The 14,939-nt window shown below is 35.1% G+C and overlaps 1 protein-coding gene across 2 annotated transcripts in view; it reads left to right on the top strand.

The window, feature by feature from the left end:
• Spag16 (sperm associated antigen 16) overlaps window positions 1–14,939 on the top strand; it is a 719,050-nt gene that overhangs the window by 460,656 nt on the left and 243,455 nt on the right. For both annotated transcript variants that reach the window (XM_058585177.1, XM_046462926.2), the window contains one exon: window positions 5,416–5,559. In XM_058585177.1, coding sequence (XP_058441160.1) covers window positions 5,416–5,559 — 144 coding nt within the window. The remainder of the gene's footprint in view (window positions 1–5,415; window positions 5,560–14,939) is intronic.

The following is a 14,939-nucleotide window of genomic DNA, read 5'->3' as shown; positions in this document are numbered from 1 at the left end:
TATATATCAACTTAGTTTTTATTTGCAACAGTCCTGTGAATCACTTTTACTTTTATCTACTTTTTGCAAATGAGCCAAGGTTGAGAGATTCTACAACACAATCGGCTAGTAAATAAGTTTTAAGTCATTTTTCAAATCTAGGCTGGCTGGCCCCTAGTGATAATATTCACTGAGTTTTCATTGTGTACCTGGCACTTTTCTAAGCCCTTTCCATGTATTTACTTTCTTTATTCTCACAACAAATCTGTGCTACCAGTACTTAAGTATTCTCATTTTTCAGATAAGAAGCTGAGGCAAAAGTAAGAGAAGGGAGTTATCTAAAGATACACAGCTAGTAAAGCCTGGAGCAAGAGTCTAAACTCACATCCTCCTCCAGAGCCCATACTGTGAAACACCTGTCTATTCCATATCATGCAAATGCTGTAGAAATGGGGATCAGCAAAGTATGACTTCTGGGTCAAATCTGGCCTATCACTTGGTTTTGCAAATAAATTTTTATTGGAATAGACCATGCTCTTTCATTTCTGTTTTGTCTATTGATACTTCCATGCTACTAAGGCAAAATTAAATACTTGCAACAGAGAATAGAACCCATAGCCTGAAATATTTCTCATCTGGCTCCAGACAGGAAAACTTGCTGACCTGTGCTTCAGACCAGAAGCACTTTGCTCTCAATTGTCTTTGTTTAATCTACCACTCCATCACTCTGGACATATCCAGTGCCTAGGTTCCAGAAAAGAACAAGTCATAATAGTTGTAGCTCTTGACACATTATTAGAAAATGTTCTCAGAAACAAGTTCTTTAGAATTTTTAAAATGAATCTCAGTAAATGAGAACATTGTCTGTTATTGTCATCAAAAAAAGGAAAAGACAATTGAGGTTCCAAGTTCACTATACTGAGAAAAGATGGTCTATAGAGACAGTCTGTTCAACCTCATCCATCCTGGTTGTGACATTTCCTGGCTTTGTGATCTTGAGCAGGTCACCTAACCTCTGTGTGTTCCAGTTCAAAAATGGAGATGACATTACACCTAACTCACAGGAGTATTATAACCATTCAATGAGTTAATATATACAATTTAGGGATCAGGAACTGACTCCTATAAGGTATTAGTTGTTATTCCTGTTCTTCAGATTCTTCAAAAGACTGATTATTTTCAGATAAGCAGAATGGTAAAATTGAGACCTGAATATAGTCGGGAAATCTTCAATGAGCAAATAGCCTGTGGAATTGATGCCTATTAAATATTCTTTTACATTTGTTCTCTATAGAGACTTCTACTAAACTAACTGAATAAAATGTCAATACCCTCTGACAGCTTAATAAACAATATAAGACTTATAACATTTGAGCAAGAAAATAAAGATCTCAAATGCAACATATAGTCCATCTTCCCAGAAGCCTATGTAAACAGATCATAGGAGCCATGCCACTAACACCCTGTGGTTTCTCCTACAGCATCAGAGCATCTTAACTGCAAAGGGTAGGGTCTCCTATTCTTTTTAGATTGGTGTCTGGTGGTACCCAGCTCTGATCTATATGCTGACAGTTCCTAGACAAGTTAATTACTTCAGATGTAATAATAATAAACGGCTTAAAGAGTTAGTGGGAATGATAATTATTATATGACAGCTCTAGAAAAAGAATTATTGTTATTTATAATATACAGAAACAAGGAAAGATTCATACTTATTAGAAGTAATTGAAATCATGAGCCTCAAAGCCACACTATCTTGGATTCAAAGTCAGCCTTCATCCATTTTACTGAATATGAACTTGAGCAATTTACATAACATCTGGACCTTTGTCTACTTAGACATAAAATAACAATACTAAAAGAACCAACATCAAGCACGTAGTCATACAATGACAAACATTTACTGACTAGCTACTATGTGCCAACCACATATGTTTTGAGCATAGCAAAATATTTAAATAAACACCTGCTCTCATGAGCTTTCATTCTACTAGTAAGAACCCTTTAGTAAAGGTTGAGATACATTAAGTTTTCAAACAATGTTAGATATTATTACCATTAAAGGTTGATGATGATAATGATGATGTTGTTGAGGTCAGACAAGTGCCTCATTATGAATTTGGTAGTAATGCTGAATGTCTGTATGTGGGGAAGTATTTCTGGTTTGTGTCTCTAACATGTGTTTCCCATGTTGCTCATGTCCCATGAGTTATCTGTACTGTGATTTGCAATTCTTGATTGAGGGTCTTTTTTATTAAGACTTACTGATGCCCTAAAATATTATATTGTTTGAAAAATTGAAAATCAGTGCCTGACTGAGATATTTGCAGAATTATCAGGAAAGGTCATTTGCAGAATATATATATATATATATATATATATATATATATATATATATAAATGTACATATATATACATTTGCAGAATATATATATATATACACACACACATTTGTAGAATATGTATATATAGTATATATAGATATATTTATGTATATTTAATTATATATAATTTTATAATATATATCTAGGAACTGTCAGCATATAGATCAGAGCTGGGTACCACCAGACACCAGTCTCAGAAGACTAGGAGACCCTACCCTTTGCAGTTAAGATGCTCTGATGCTGTAGGAGAAACCACAGGGTGTTAGTGGCATGGATCCTATGATCTGTTTACATAGGCTTCTGGGAAGATGAACTATATGTTGCATTTGAAATCTTTATTTTCTTGCTCAAATGTTATATAAAATATATGTGTAAGGCCAAATCTTCTGACAATGAAATTATGAAGAAGGAAAAGTAATTTGCACCAACATTCCTATCACACCTCAAACTTCAAAAGTTATTGCCACAGTGTGTGATTAAGTGCTTAGTTAAGATAGGCAGCAAATTTTTTAATGGACTACATGAACATAAAAATGTGTGTTATATTTTTTCTATTTTGTCATTAGTTATTAATCTTTTACTGTGTCTAATTTATAAATTTAACCTTATCATAGGTATGTATTGATGGGAGAAAACACTGTAGATGTAGTTTGTCGCTATCCATGGATTATGCATCCAGTGGTGGTCTTGAAGTATACCCCTCACAGATAAGGGGGAGGGATACTTTTTTAAATTGGTTCACTATATTTTTCCATAGTAGTTGGATTCATTATTCTGTATTTGTACATATGTACAAAATTATTTGCTCAATCCCCTTCTCTAGTACCTTCTCTTCCCTTTCTCTTCTCTCCACCCCCCCCCCCATGATTCACATGCTCTCTTCTATCATTGTTATTATTTTAATTAGTACATTATTATAATTTATGTGTAAATACATGTGTATGTATGTATGATTCATTGTGGTACATTTGTACATGGACACAGCATCAGTGAGTAGCTTTTGTTCCCAGGACTGCCATACCCACCCCCCTCCTACCTCCCTTTGCATCTCCTTCCTCCACTCTATTAGTTTCCTTTCTTTTTTTGTGAAATACAAGGAGGGCTACTTTATGTGTTTATGTATGTGTGTGTGTGTGTGCATGCACAAGCATATGTTAGACATTAGATAGGAATCAGGAAACCAGTCTCTGTGGAGTGGAAATAGAAGTCACCATGGTACAGAGAAGTCCACAAAGTGGAAGGAAGGAGAATTGGAGGAAAATACTTCTAAACCGATTGTCTACTAGCGGGTTTCTGTTTTTCCCTTAACGTCTACAAATAGCTCCCCTCACAAAAGTCATTTTGGAAACTTATCTTTCAAAGTTCGTAAAGACATCAATGATTTTAGTTATCTTCACTTAAAGAGGGTAATTTATCATCTAGTCAAGTGTGCATGTGTCTGCCAGGGAAGCTGTGCACCAACATACATCATCCTCAGTAGCTTCAAGGATTTGGTTTGCTTTCTTGTATGTATTTGAATATAGAATTCATTTCAATCTGACATTTTTACCTCTCATCATATTTTTCTTCTAATTAAGTTCCATAAATGTATCCTCTACCCAGTTTGAGCTATAATAAATTTTTTCTTGAATTGGCCTTCTGAAAGTCACAAACCAACATTATGATGAATTGCAAAATGAATAATTTTCTTTCCACTGTGTTTATTTTGAGCAGTAAAATATTACAAAAAATGAAACAGTGTTTCACTAGAAAGAAGGCCTTTTCCATAGCGATTGCAGTGCTGTGAACTTAACACAGATACTCCTTGAATTCCAAAACCATATTGGTCTAATCCAAGGAAATGACTTTTCATTTCACAACTGGGGACTTAATGATATTGGTGAAAGAGAGAGAGAACGAAAAAAGTTTTGCTCTCATGTAAGCCCTAGAGTTACGCAGCTATGGACCAGAGCCATAATTTCTTTCAACCTAAAAATCTATATTGTAGAAGAAAAATAACACGGCCATTCATAGAATGGATTATGGGAAAAAAGAATATGTGATTGCTATTTTCTAAAGTCATCATTTGTTTCCTTGTACTATCTAGGGAAGTACATGTTTTCCATCTTTGAGTTGAAATGGCCCAACTGAAATTGAACCATTTGTTGCTAATATTTAGGCTGGTATTTTAATAGGTGCTTAACATTGGACACATTTGTTCCCATTATATTGTAAGGTGTAGATGGAACTCTATATAAATAAAATTAAAGCATTGCAGTGGATAAAATATCAGGCATTAACCTTGTAGATTCTTGATTTTAGAATAGTTTAGCTTCAATATTTAAATAGTTATGATGATCAGAGCCTGGTTCAAATAATAGTGCTTAATGTGTTAATCATTAATTTTGCATATGTCTTTTTCATTTCCCTCTATGCCTTTGTAGAATTGGAATTGCTTTATGCATCTTGAATACATTACTGTAATTTGTTGTACTGTGCATTGACTGAAGTCAGTTAAAGTGGTGTGTTAGCACAGAATTTGTGCTCCTTCACTTTGTATAGATAGTGGGCCACATAGTTAATGTTTCATTTGTAGTGTTTATTATAGAACTTTGGTAATGTGGTTGTTATTCATGATCTTGTCCTAGATATTGCCTGATTTAAGACAAACTATCATTGGAACAGAATTTTGATTGTTTATAAAAAGCATGGCCACTGGTCCAACTATTCTAACACCAACATATCACTGGTATTACATTTCCTCTTTAAAAGAAAAAAATATATAATTATGGTTTTAAAGCCAGAATTAGACATGAACAGTCTTCTAAACCAACTACTTCATTTGGCAAATGAGAAATCTGAGGTTCAGTGAGGTTATTACATTGATGGTGATCAGAAGCTCTTCTTGTTAGAGCTACAGTAGATGTGGAATGGGCTTCCTCTGACTTCTGGGACAGCACTGGGAACCACCCTGCCTTGATGAAAAAGAACCATCCCTGCCATTTCATGTACTCACATTCTGAAACCATTTGCCCTTACCGCCCCCTGACACTTCTTCTCTCTCCCTATGCAGTATCATCATCCACCCCTGCAAAGACATTTTAGTCTCCTGCAGCGAGGATCGCCTCTGGAAGGTGGTGGGCCTCCCAAAAGGCAATGTACTTCTCACAGGATTCGGCCACACTGATTGGCTTTCAGACTGCAGCCTCCATCCCAGGTCAGTGCACATAACCCCAGAAATAGCCGAATTCCTACAGGAAATGCTCTTGTTTACCGTTTCCTCACTCCGCTGGCCTTGACTATGACTTTTCTCTCTGCAACTTTGTACCTTCCATAGAATTTAGAAACATGTAGATAATTGTGCCTTTGACTTTTGTTATATTGACTTTAGATTGACTGCTTTTGATATTTGGTACATGTAAGTCCACATGCTGATGCATTTAACAAGAGTAATAAGCTTCTCAGGGCAAGCATTATTAATGCTCCTTATGCTCACAAGTCCTGAAAAGGCATATGGATTTCCAGTCAATAATGCATGCCAGTGTTTACTTTGCCTCTGCTAATCTTGCAGGTTTTCCTTTTAGAATTAAGTCATCTACCAGAAAAGATCAGAAGGAAGTGATCAATTTCTTTAAAAATTCAAGGACACTCAAGATATTTAAGAGAGTAAAGCAGTTCTGAAAACACTGAGCTCTGTAATTTTCAGAGTGCACTGAAATTTTCTACCCCAAAGATAAAAGGCAGAAGAAAGGACATTGTAAACACAGAGATGCAAGGCTTCTGGTGGACTGAAAGCTCCGTCCACAGTTTCTGTGGTCAGCTCCTACCACCAATCCCATTTTCTGTTTTTCTTAATATTTTTAAACATTCTTGAGTCCATCTCTTGCTAACATCTCTCTAAACTACTCCTGGACATCTGTAGTTCTTGATGCAGTTTCTAAACTGCTCCATTTGGGAATTTTGTTCTTAGGAGGACTCTTTATTCATTTTCATGAAATTTCTTTTTCTTTATCCATCTTTGTTTTATCTTTGGTATGAATGTCAATGAAATTAGATTGGAAAAAAAATAAACTTATAGAGAAATTTATAAGTTAATGACAAGACTGAACTAAACAGATTTTTTAGTTTTAATTTTTAAAACTCTTCTCAAAATTTAATTTATCCTTAGTACTAGATGTTTGAACTTAATTTATGAACATGAAGAGAATCCCACATCTGATAAGCAGAGCTGTGACACCCTTTCACCTCTGAGAAACATGAAGCCCATCTTGCAAGCAGAGACAACACAATTAGAAGTGTAGTCTATCACTTATGTAGCTACTGGGCATACCAATCAGATTTTGATAATGCCCTGTTACCATGACAGCCAGTGACTCAGAAATTTTCTCATTAGTGCTTGACCAGCAATGGTCCTTTTAATAGATCTTCTGTTTCCCCTCTCAATTACTGAGAGTAAAATGAGGTGAGATACACCATTATTCACTTATACTATGAATTTACTTTTAGTGCTTTCTTAGGGCAGAATTGTAGTAAATGTTCCTACCCTGTTAGTTTTTTTTTTTTTTTTTCAGTGCACAGAAAAAGTAATGGGAGAAAATACATTTAACCATAAGCAGTTTTAAGTGATACATATTGAATAACAAATGTTCTTTTTGGAAAATTATTGAAAAAGAATAAGTGATTATTAGAAACAACAAAAATAATTGAGTTAAGGTGGGAATAAATTCTGATTTTGTTTTATAATGCTTAATGATTGCAAGTTATCAATGAAGAATATATGCATATGAATTATGTGTACATATGTATAATATTAACATCTTAAAAGTTGCTTAATTCACACTTTCTGAAAATTAAATTTGCAACATTTTATTTTTACTATGGGATATATAATCTAGTCAGTAAAAAAATAGTTCATTATTAGAAATAAATTTTCCTACCTTCACCTATAATTTAAAAATCTAACATAGATTTGATTTAAAAATTATATTTTAATCTGAATTTAATATGGTTAATTGTAGTCTTCCTCATAATCAAATTATAAGATAAGGTAGATTTTGCTCAATAGAAAAAGGCCTCTGGTGGACATAGTATATACCAACATTTGCTTACCTCCTATGTTCTTCCCATAGGAAAAATAAATGCATATATTTTCTTTATTTTTAATTTCTATTGTTCCTAGTAGAGTGTTTCCGTAACTTCCAGCTGGCTACTGTCTGATTATGGACAGTAGCCAGAATTACAGTCATTGTCTCTTCTGCCACAGTAACATCCCCCCAATTGTGGTGGGCGTTCGGGAGAGTCAATCCTACTTGATATGACTGGCCCAAGTCAGTCTTCATTGTCCTGTTTCACTTGTGATAGTGAACATCTTAAATGCATAAACAACAAATACAACAGCCATAACAATGTCAACATCAGGCAAAGTAGATTGACAGGTAAAAAATAGAGAAGATCTAACTGTCACATGAAGATTCAGATAATATAGTCTTGAAATGCATGAAGCAAAAGATCTCATACAAAACCATAATCATTAGGATTGAAGTTGTTGAGATTTCTCTTTCAGGATTTCATCAGTGGAATAAGATTGAACTCTACTTCATTGAGAGCATATGGATAGATACTTCAAGATCATTTGTGGTCTTATTTGTCATTACTTGTTGTTTTTGGATATACATGAGCATAGGGTGTATTTTCACATATTATACACACATGGGATGTAACCCATTATAATTTTGATCCCATTCTTGTGGTTGAACATGTTGTGAGTTGTCGTGTATTCATATATGAGCATAGGAAATTTATGTTTGATTAATTCTACTGTCTTTCCTATTCTTACCTCCCCTCTCCCTTCATTCTACTTTGTCTAATCCAATGAATTTCTATACTTCCCCTCCCACCCTCCCTTGTTATGGGTTAGCATCCACATATCAGAGAGAACATTGGACCCTTGGTTTTTTGGGACAGGCTTATCTCACTTAGTATGATATTTTCCAGTTCCATCCATTTACCAGCAAATTTCATAATTTCATTCTTCTTTATAGCTGAGTAATAGTCCAGTGTGTGTGTGTCTGTGTGTGTGTGTCTGTGTGTGTGTGTGCGTGTGCGTGTATTTCATATTTTCTTTATCTGTTCATCTGTTGAAGGGCACCTAGGTTGGTTCCATATGTTGGCTATTGGGGAATAAGCCGAAGAGTGGGATAACTGGGTCAAATGGTGATTCCATTTCAAGTTTTCTAAGAAATATTCCGACTGCTTTCCAGAGTGGTTGCACCAATTTACAGTCCCAACAGCAATATATGAATGAACCTTTTCCCCCACATCCTCACCAACATTTGTTACTTGTATTCTTGAGAATAGCCATTTTGACTGAAGTGAGATTGAATCTCAGTGTAGTTTTAATTTGCATTTCTCCAAGTGCTAGGGATGTTTTCATGTTGTATTAATGGTTTGTTAACCATTCATATTTCTTGTTCTGTGAAGTTCCTGTTCAGTTACTTTGCTGGACTATTGATTGTGTCATTTGTCTTTTAGGAGTTAAGTTTTTTGTATAGTGGGGAGATTAATGCTCTATCTGAGGTGCAGGTGATAAAGATTTTCTCCCATTCTGTAGGCTCTCCCCTCACATTCTTGATTGTTTCCTTTGCTGTGAAGAAACTTTTTAGTTTGATGCTATCCCATTTATTGATTCTTAATTTACTTTTTGTGCTCTAGGATTCTTGTTGAAGAATTCAGCCCCTAAACTGACATGATGGAGAGTGGGGCCTACTTTTTCTTCTAGTAGGCACTGGGTCTCTGGTCTAATACCTAGGTCCTTGAACAAGTTTGAGATGGGTTTTGCACAAGATGAGAGATAGGGGTTTAATTTCATTTTGCTACACATGGATTTCTAGTTTTCCCAGCACCATTTGTTGCAGAGGCTATCTTTTCTCCAATGTACATTTATGGCCCCTTTGTCTAGCATGGGATAACCATATTTATGTGGGTATGTATCTTTGTCTTTTATTCTGTTCCACTGATGCACAGTTCTGTTTTTGTGCCAGTATCATGCTTTGTGTTATGAGGTAAGTCTCTTAGAGACAGCATATTGTTGGGTTCTGTTTTTTAATCTAATCTTCTAGTCTGTGTCTTTTGATTAATGAGTTTAGGCCATTTACATTCTGTGTTATTATTGAGATATGCTTTTTATTCCCTGCAATTTTGATTTATTTCTTATTTTTAATTTTAATTAGTTTCTCCTTTGATTGGCTATTCTAGTGTAGTTCCTCCCTTTGATGGTTTTCACTTTCATTTTTCATTTCTTCTTCATGAAGTATTTTATTGAGTACGTTTTGTAGTGCAGGCTTTCCAATTGTGAATTATTTTAACTTTTGTTTATCATGGAAGGTTTTTTTTTCATAGTCAATCCTGAACCTTAATTTTTCTGGATATAGTATTCTTGTCTGGCGTCCATTTTCTTTCAGAACTTGATATATATTATTCCAACACCTTCTAGCTTTGGGGGTCTAGGATTAGAAATCATGTGAGATTCATATTGGTTTTACTATAAAGGTGGTGACCTTTTTTTTTTTTCTGGCAGCCTTTAAAATTGTGTACTTATTCTATATGTTAGGCATTTTCATAATAATGTGCCTTGGAGTGGGTCTCAGAGTTTTGTAAGCCTCTTGTATTTGGTTTTCCAATTCATTCTTAAGGTTTGAGAAATTTTCTGGTATTATTTCATTAGAAAAGATTGTTCATTCCTTTGATTTGTATCTCTGAGCCTACATCCATCCTGATAAATCTTAAATTTGGTCTTTTCATGTTAGCCCATATTCTTTAGTAGTTCTGTTCATGGCTCTTTAACATCTTTTCCCCATGATCAAATTTATTTTCTAGATTATATATTCTGTCTTCATTGCCTGAAACTTTTGTCTTTCAAGTGTTCTAACCCATAGTGATACTTTCCATTGAGTTTTTATTTTGGTTTATTGATTCCTTCATTTCAAGGATTTCTGACTGATTCTTCTTCAGAACTCTATCTCCTTGTTGAAAGGATCTTTCACTACTTGCATATTCTCTCTGATTTTATTTCTTACATTATAATTTCCCTTGTATATCAGTTTTAACATGAACTTTCTGAATTCTATTTCTGAAATTTCCTCCACTATGGTGTCAAAGGAGTCTAATTTGAAGTAGTCTGGGTTATTTGGAATGGTTTGTTTCCTTGTTTTTTCATATTGTTTGTATGTCTACCCATCTATCTGGATGGGTTTAAGGCTTCTAATTTTCCTTCTTTAGAGATTAGTGTGGGTGGGCTGGGCTGCAGGCAGGCAACAAAGCCGCTGGCCACATTCGGGGCAGGTGGATCAGTTCATAGTACTGGATTTTGTGGTCCTGCCCTGAAGCTGTGTATTGGACCTGGTGAGTCTGTTAGCAAGGAGGCATGTGGGGCAAGTTTGGCCCTGGCCATATTCAGGGGGTGCCCAGATGGTCTTCACTGGGTGGGTAGGAGCCTGGTGCTGTGACCTGCAGGCTGGCCAAAGGTCTACTGGGGAAGCATGAGCCAGTCGCTGCCCTGCAGGCTTAGTCAGTAGAGCAATGGATCAAGTCTGGGGTTAGGGGTTGGGATACCAGAGACTGGGCAGCCAGAGGGCCCTGTTGAGTGGCCTGACTAGTGCTAGGCTTAGCAGGTTCAGGAGACTGGGGATGCCAGACTAGAGAGGGAGTCGGGGACCAGGCAAGTGCCAGTCTGGGTGGGCTCCAAGAACCCCGTGGGTGCCAGACCAGCTGCCTGGGTGAGCTGAGAGCAAAATATCCTCACACACTCTTTTCCAACCTTCTGACCCACCATAACCAGCTCCATCAGACCCTTTGAGTTGTAAGGTTCACAGTGCTAGAGAGAGCCCTTCTATCCTGTGTTCCTTAGTTTAAAATCTCTGTTTCTGACCTTGCACAGGTTTGCTAGGCTCAGACATGCCTATGCAGACCTAGCTACAAACTCACAGATCTGGGTTTACAGTTTTCATAGTCTCTGCCATGCTGCAGTCTCTGGCTCCTAAACGGGCTCATTGTGGAGGATCGATAAACTCTGGTGGAGAGGTTTTTTTATATCCTATTATTGAGTCAAACATTCTCTGGTTAGGCTAGGGCAGAATGCCCCTCTAGGTCTCAGGATTTTTCACTCTAACCCTTGGAGAAACATGGTATTCACACTGCTTTAGTTCTAACTAGCTGTTATAGTTTGGATGTGGCTTCTCCTAAAAAGCTGACATATGAGAGAATGCAAGAAGGTTCCGAAAAAAAAAAAAAATGATTGGGTTATGAGAGTCTTAACCCAATCAGTGAATTAATCACCTCATGGGATTAATTCAGTATTAATGAAGAAAGGTGGGGTGTGGCTGGAAGACATGGAGCATTGGGGGCGTGGCTTTAGGGTATATATTTGTGTCTGGCAAGTGGAGACCTGTCTCCCTGCTTCTGATCATCATAAGAACTGCTTCCCTCTCCCACCCTCTTCCACCATGAAGTTCTGCTTCACCTTGAGCCCAAGGAATGGAGCCAGCCTCCTAGGGACTGAGACCTTTGAAACTGTGAGCCTTTAAATAAATGTTTCCTCCCCTTTAATTGTTCTGGTGGGGTCCTTTAGTCATAGCAGTGAAGGAGCTGACTAAAATAGTAGCTGAGCTAAGAGAAATGCTGCCTCATGTTAATCTGCCATGTTGGACCTCCCTTGTGGTTCTGTTTTTGAAAATACATCCTGTAACCCAAATTTAGCATTAATGAACTTCTCAGAATTGAAATTGTACATTATAAATGTCGACCCAAATTCAATAAAAAAGTGATGAATACCATAAAGTCTGAATTATTAAAAAGTACATAAATGAATATTAGTTCAAAGAAGATCTATAAACTCTTGATACAACCTCTATATTTATACAAAAGTATCCGAAGCTATATTCAGATTAAATATGTAGCTTAAAAATGCTTTCTTATTAATCAAGAAAAAAGAAAATGAATTGAAATATAAATTAAATTAAAAGTAAAACTGGCCTATAAAATAAAGAAAAACAAAAGAATAAATTAAAGGAAAATAGAAATTAATAAAATTAGACACACACACAAACACACATAAACAAACACTTACAGATACATAATTAGGATGTATTCTGAATATACATAATATATATCCAGAAAATGTCTGTGCATGTATGTATTGTGTGTGTGAAATATATATATATATATATATATATATATATAGATAGATAGATAGATAGATATATATACATACATACATGTAGTGTGTGTATATATGTGTGTGTGTACATATATGTACACACATATGTATTTTTAAAAAATCAAAAGAAAATAGAAAATAACAAACAAGAGAAAATAAAAGTTACTTTTCAGGTTTGTTATACACACACACACATATACACACATATGTACATATCTTCAGAATTTTTTCAAGAAAAAATAATAAAAGAAGGAATTAAAATAAAATAAGCATTTTGGAAAACTATTGGAGAAATAAAATTAGACTCAGAAATATAAACTGAAACAGTTTGGAAGCAGTTAATACCACATACACAAGGAACTGAAATAGATATATATTTGGAATTTCTGATGAAATGTAGATTTCTATGAAATTAAACATTATCAGCACTGATGAAAATGGAGGAGGAGCCCAGACTAGATTAAAATTAGTGAAAGAAGCTGAATTTTAAAGTTCTATGAACACTTTCATCTTTAGCAGTTTTAGACTGTGTTTTTAGAAACATATCAAAAGAAAAGAGAATAAAACAAAAAAGAGAGAGGAAATAAAAGTTAATTTTCAGGTTTGTTAATTTTTTCCAAAGATGAGGAAGTAAAAAGGAATTTTATTACTAGTGTTAAACATATGCATAAACATCATTTTAAGCCTAATAAGCAAGAGTGTAGAAAATGAAATTCAATGTTCAAAAAAAGTAGTGAACAATAAGTAAGATTTTTTATTTGGAAAGCAAGGAATACAAAAACAATTCAACTATAAGTATATCTTATGATATATTAATTAAAATTAAATTTTATTTTCTCTCTTTTTGATATTTTTTCTTTTGAGAAGTTTCTAAAGACACATGTGTGTATATATCATATCATATATATTATACTTAAAATGGTTGCATAAAATCTAACTTTGATACCTGTTGAGCCACATATGTTTGCATATATTTTTAAGCTTCCTGTGTTGAAATTGAGAAGGGAAATGGATTTTGAAACAGCTGGCAATAAAGCTCTGCCAGGTGGATATAAAACTGGATGCCACAGAATTAAGGGCACAAAAATAAGTGTTGAAAGGAGATAGGTCAAAGTGGTTAATATAGAGCCAAACAGGTAAGAATGTAGATAATGCACCCAAACAGTGCAGGGGTCTGCCCAAGCTCTCACAGTATGGAAGCCTAGTTACTTCTGCAGTTGACCATATTTTTCCCCTTAATAATAATGATTATTTTTATTAAATTGTAGTCACACCAACATTTTCTAACATACTTATACTCAGAAAAAGGAAATGAATGTGGAAACATTTATGTGTATATATTTTCTGTCCTATGGATTGAACCCAGGGGCACTTAACCATTAAGTTATATCCCTAACCCTTTTTATTTATTTTTATTTTTTTTTGAGACAGGGTCTTGTTAAGTTGTTGAGGTTGGCCTCTAACTTGTGATCCTCCTGTCTCAGCCTCCTGGTCTCCCAGTGTCCTAAGTAGCATGCCAATGTGCCCTGATTGGAAAGCTTTTTACTCTAAGTTTTATATGCACATTATGTAGATATTATGCAAATTGAAGGCATTTAAAACTTTTTATTATAAAAGAGTTTCCCAAAGGCTTTATAGATTCAAAATAATATTATACATATCATTGTCATTTTTATAGTAGAATTAGTTCTTTTGAATATAAGTTTTTAAGTTGCTTAGTAGGACTAGTGTAGGACTAGTATTTCAAGACACTGAATAATGTGCTGTTATAGGACATGGACCCCTAGATGGAGATCAGACACTGACAAGATTAAGCAACTTTGATTTCACTTGGAAGACTGATGAATTAGTTGCTGAAAATGATTCATCAGTTGCTGAAAATAAGTGAGTAAAACAATGCAGGGACTGTGCATAGACACTATCTTTGCACTATTAAAAGTGTGAAATGTCTAGAGCCCAAAGCTAGAAAGGTACGCCCTATTGCAAGAGAGAAGTCATACTTTAAATCAACTCACAGAGTCAAAAATTCAAGTGGCTATGTTAGAATCCTAGCTTCACCTTTGCTCATCAGTTTTCTCATCTGTTAAATGGGAGTGATATTGATACTTACATTGTAGGGTGATTGTGAAAGTTAAATACTATACCTGAAAATTGCAAGTGCTCCTGCCTGCACAAATATGCTTAATAAATGTTACCTACTGTTACTTCTTATTTCTTGATAGGAATTTTGAGAACTCAAAGAGATAGCACAAAAATTGTTATAAAACTGTTAGCCTTGAGTGCAATGAGTTAGGAAGGGAAGAATCCATTGTGATGTCTGGGTTACACCAAGTTCCATTAGAAAAATATTATGAAACGTTAATTCGGAAGGTCTATTTCAAGTT

The sequence above is a fragment of the Marmota monax genome, unplaced genomic scaffold (assembly GCF_021218885.2).
Source record: "Marmota monax isolate L192 unplaced genomic scaffold, Marmota_monax_Labrador192_F-V1.1 WCK01_AAM20220418_F8-fsc00136, whole genome shotgun sequence".
NCBI lineage: Eukaryota > Metazoa > Chordata > Mammalia > Rodentia > Sciuridae > Marmota > Marmota monax.
Note: the sequence above shows the minus strand (reverse complement) of the source record. Positions and strands in the feature narration are given on the sequence as shown.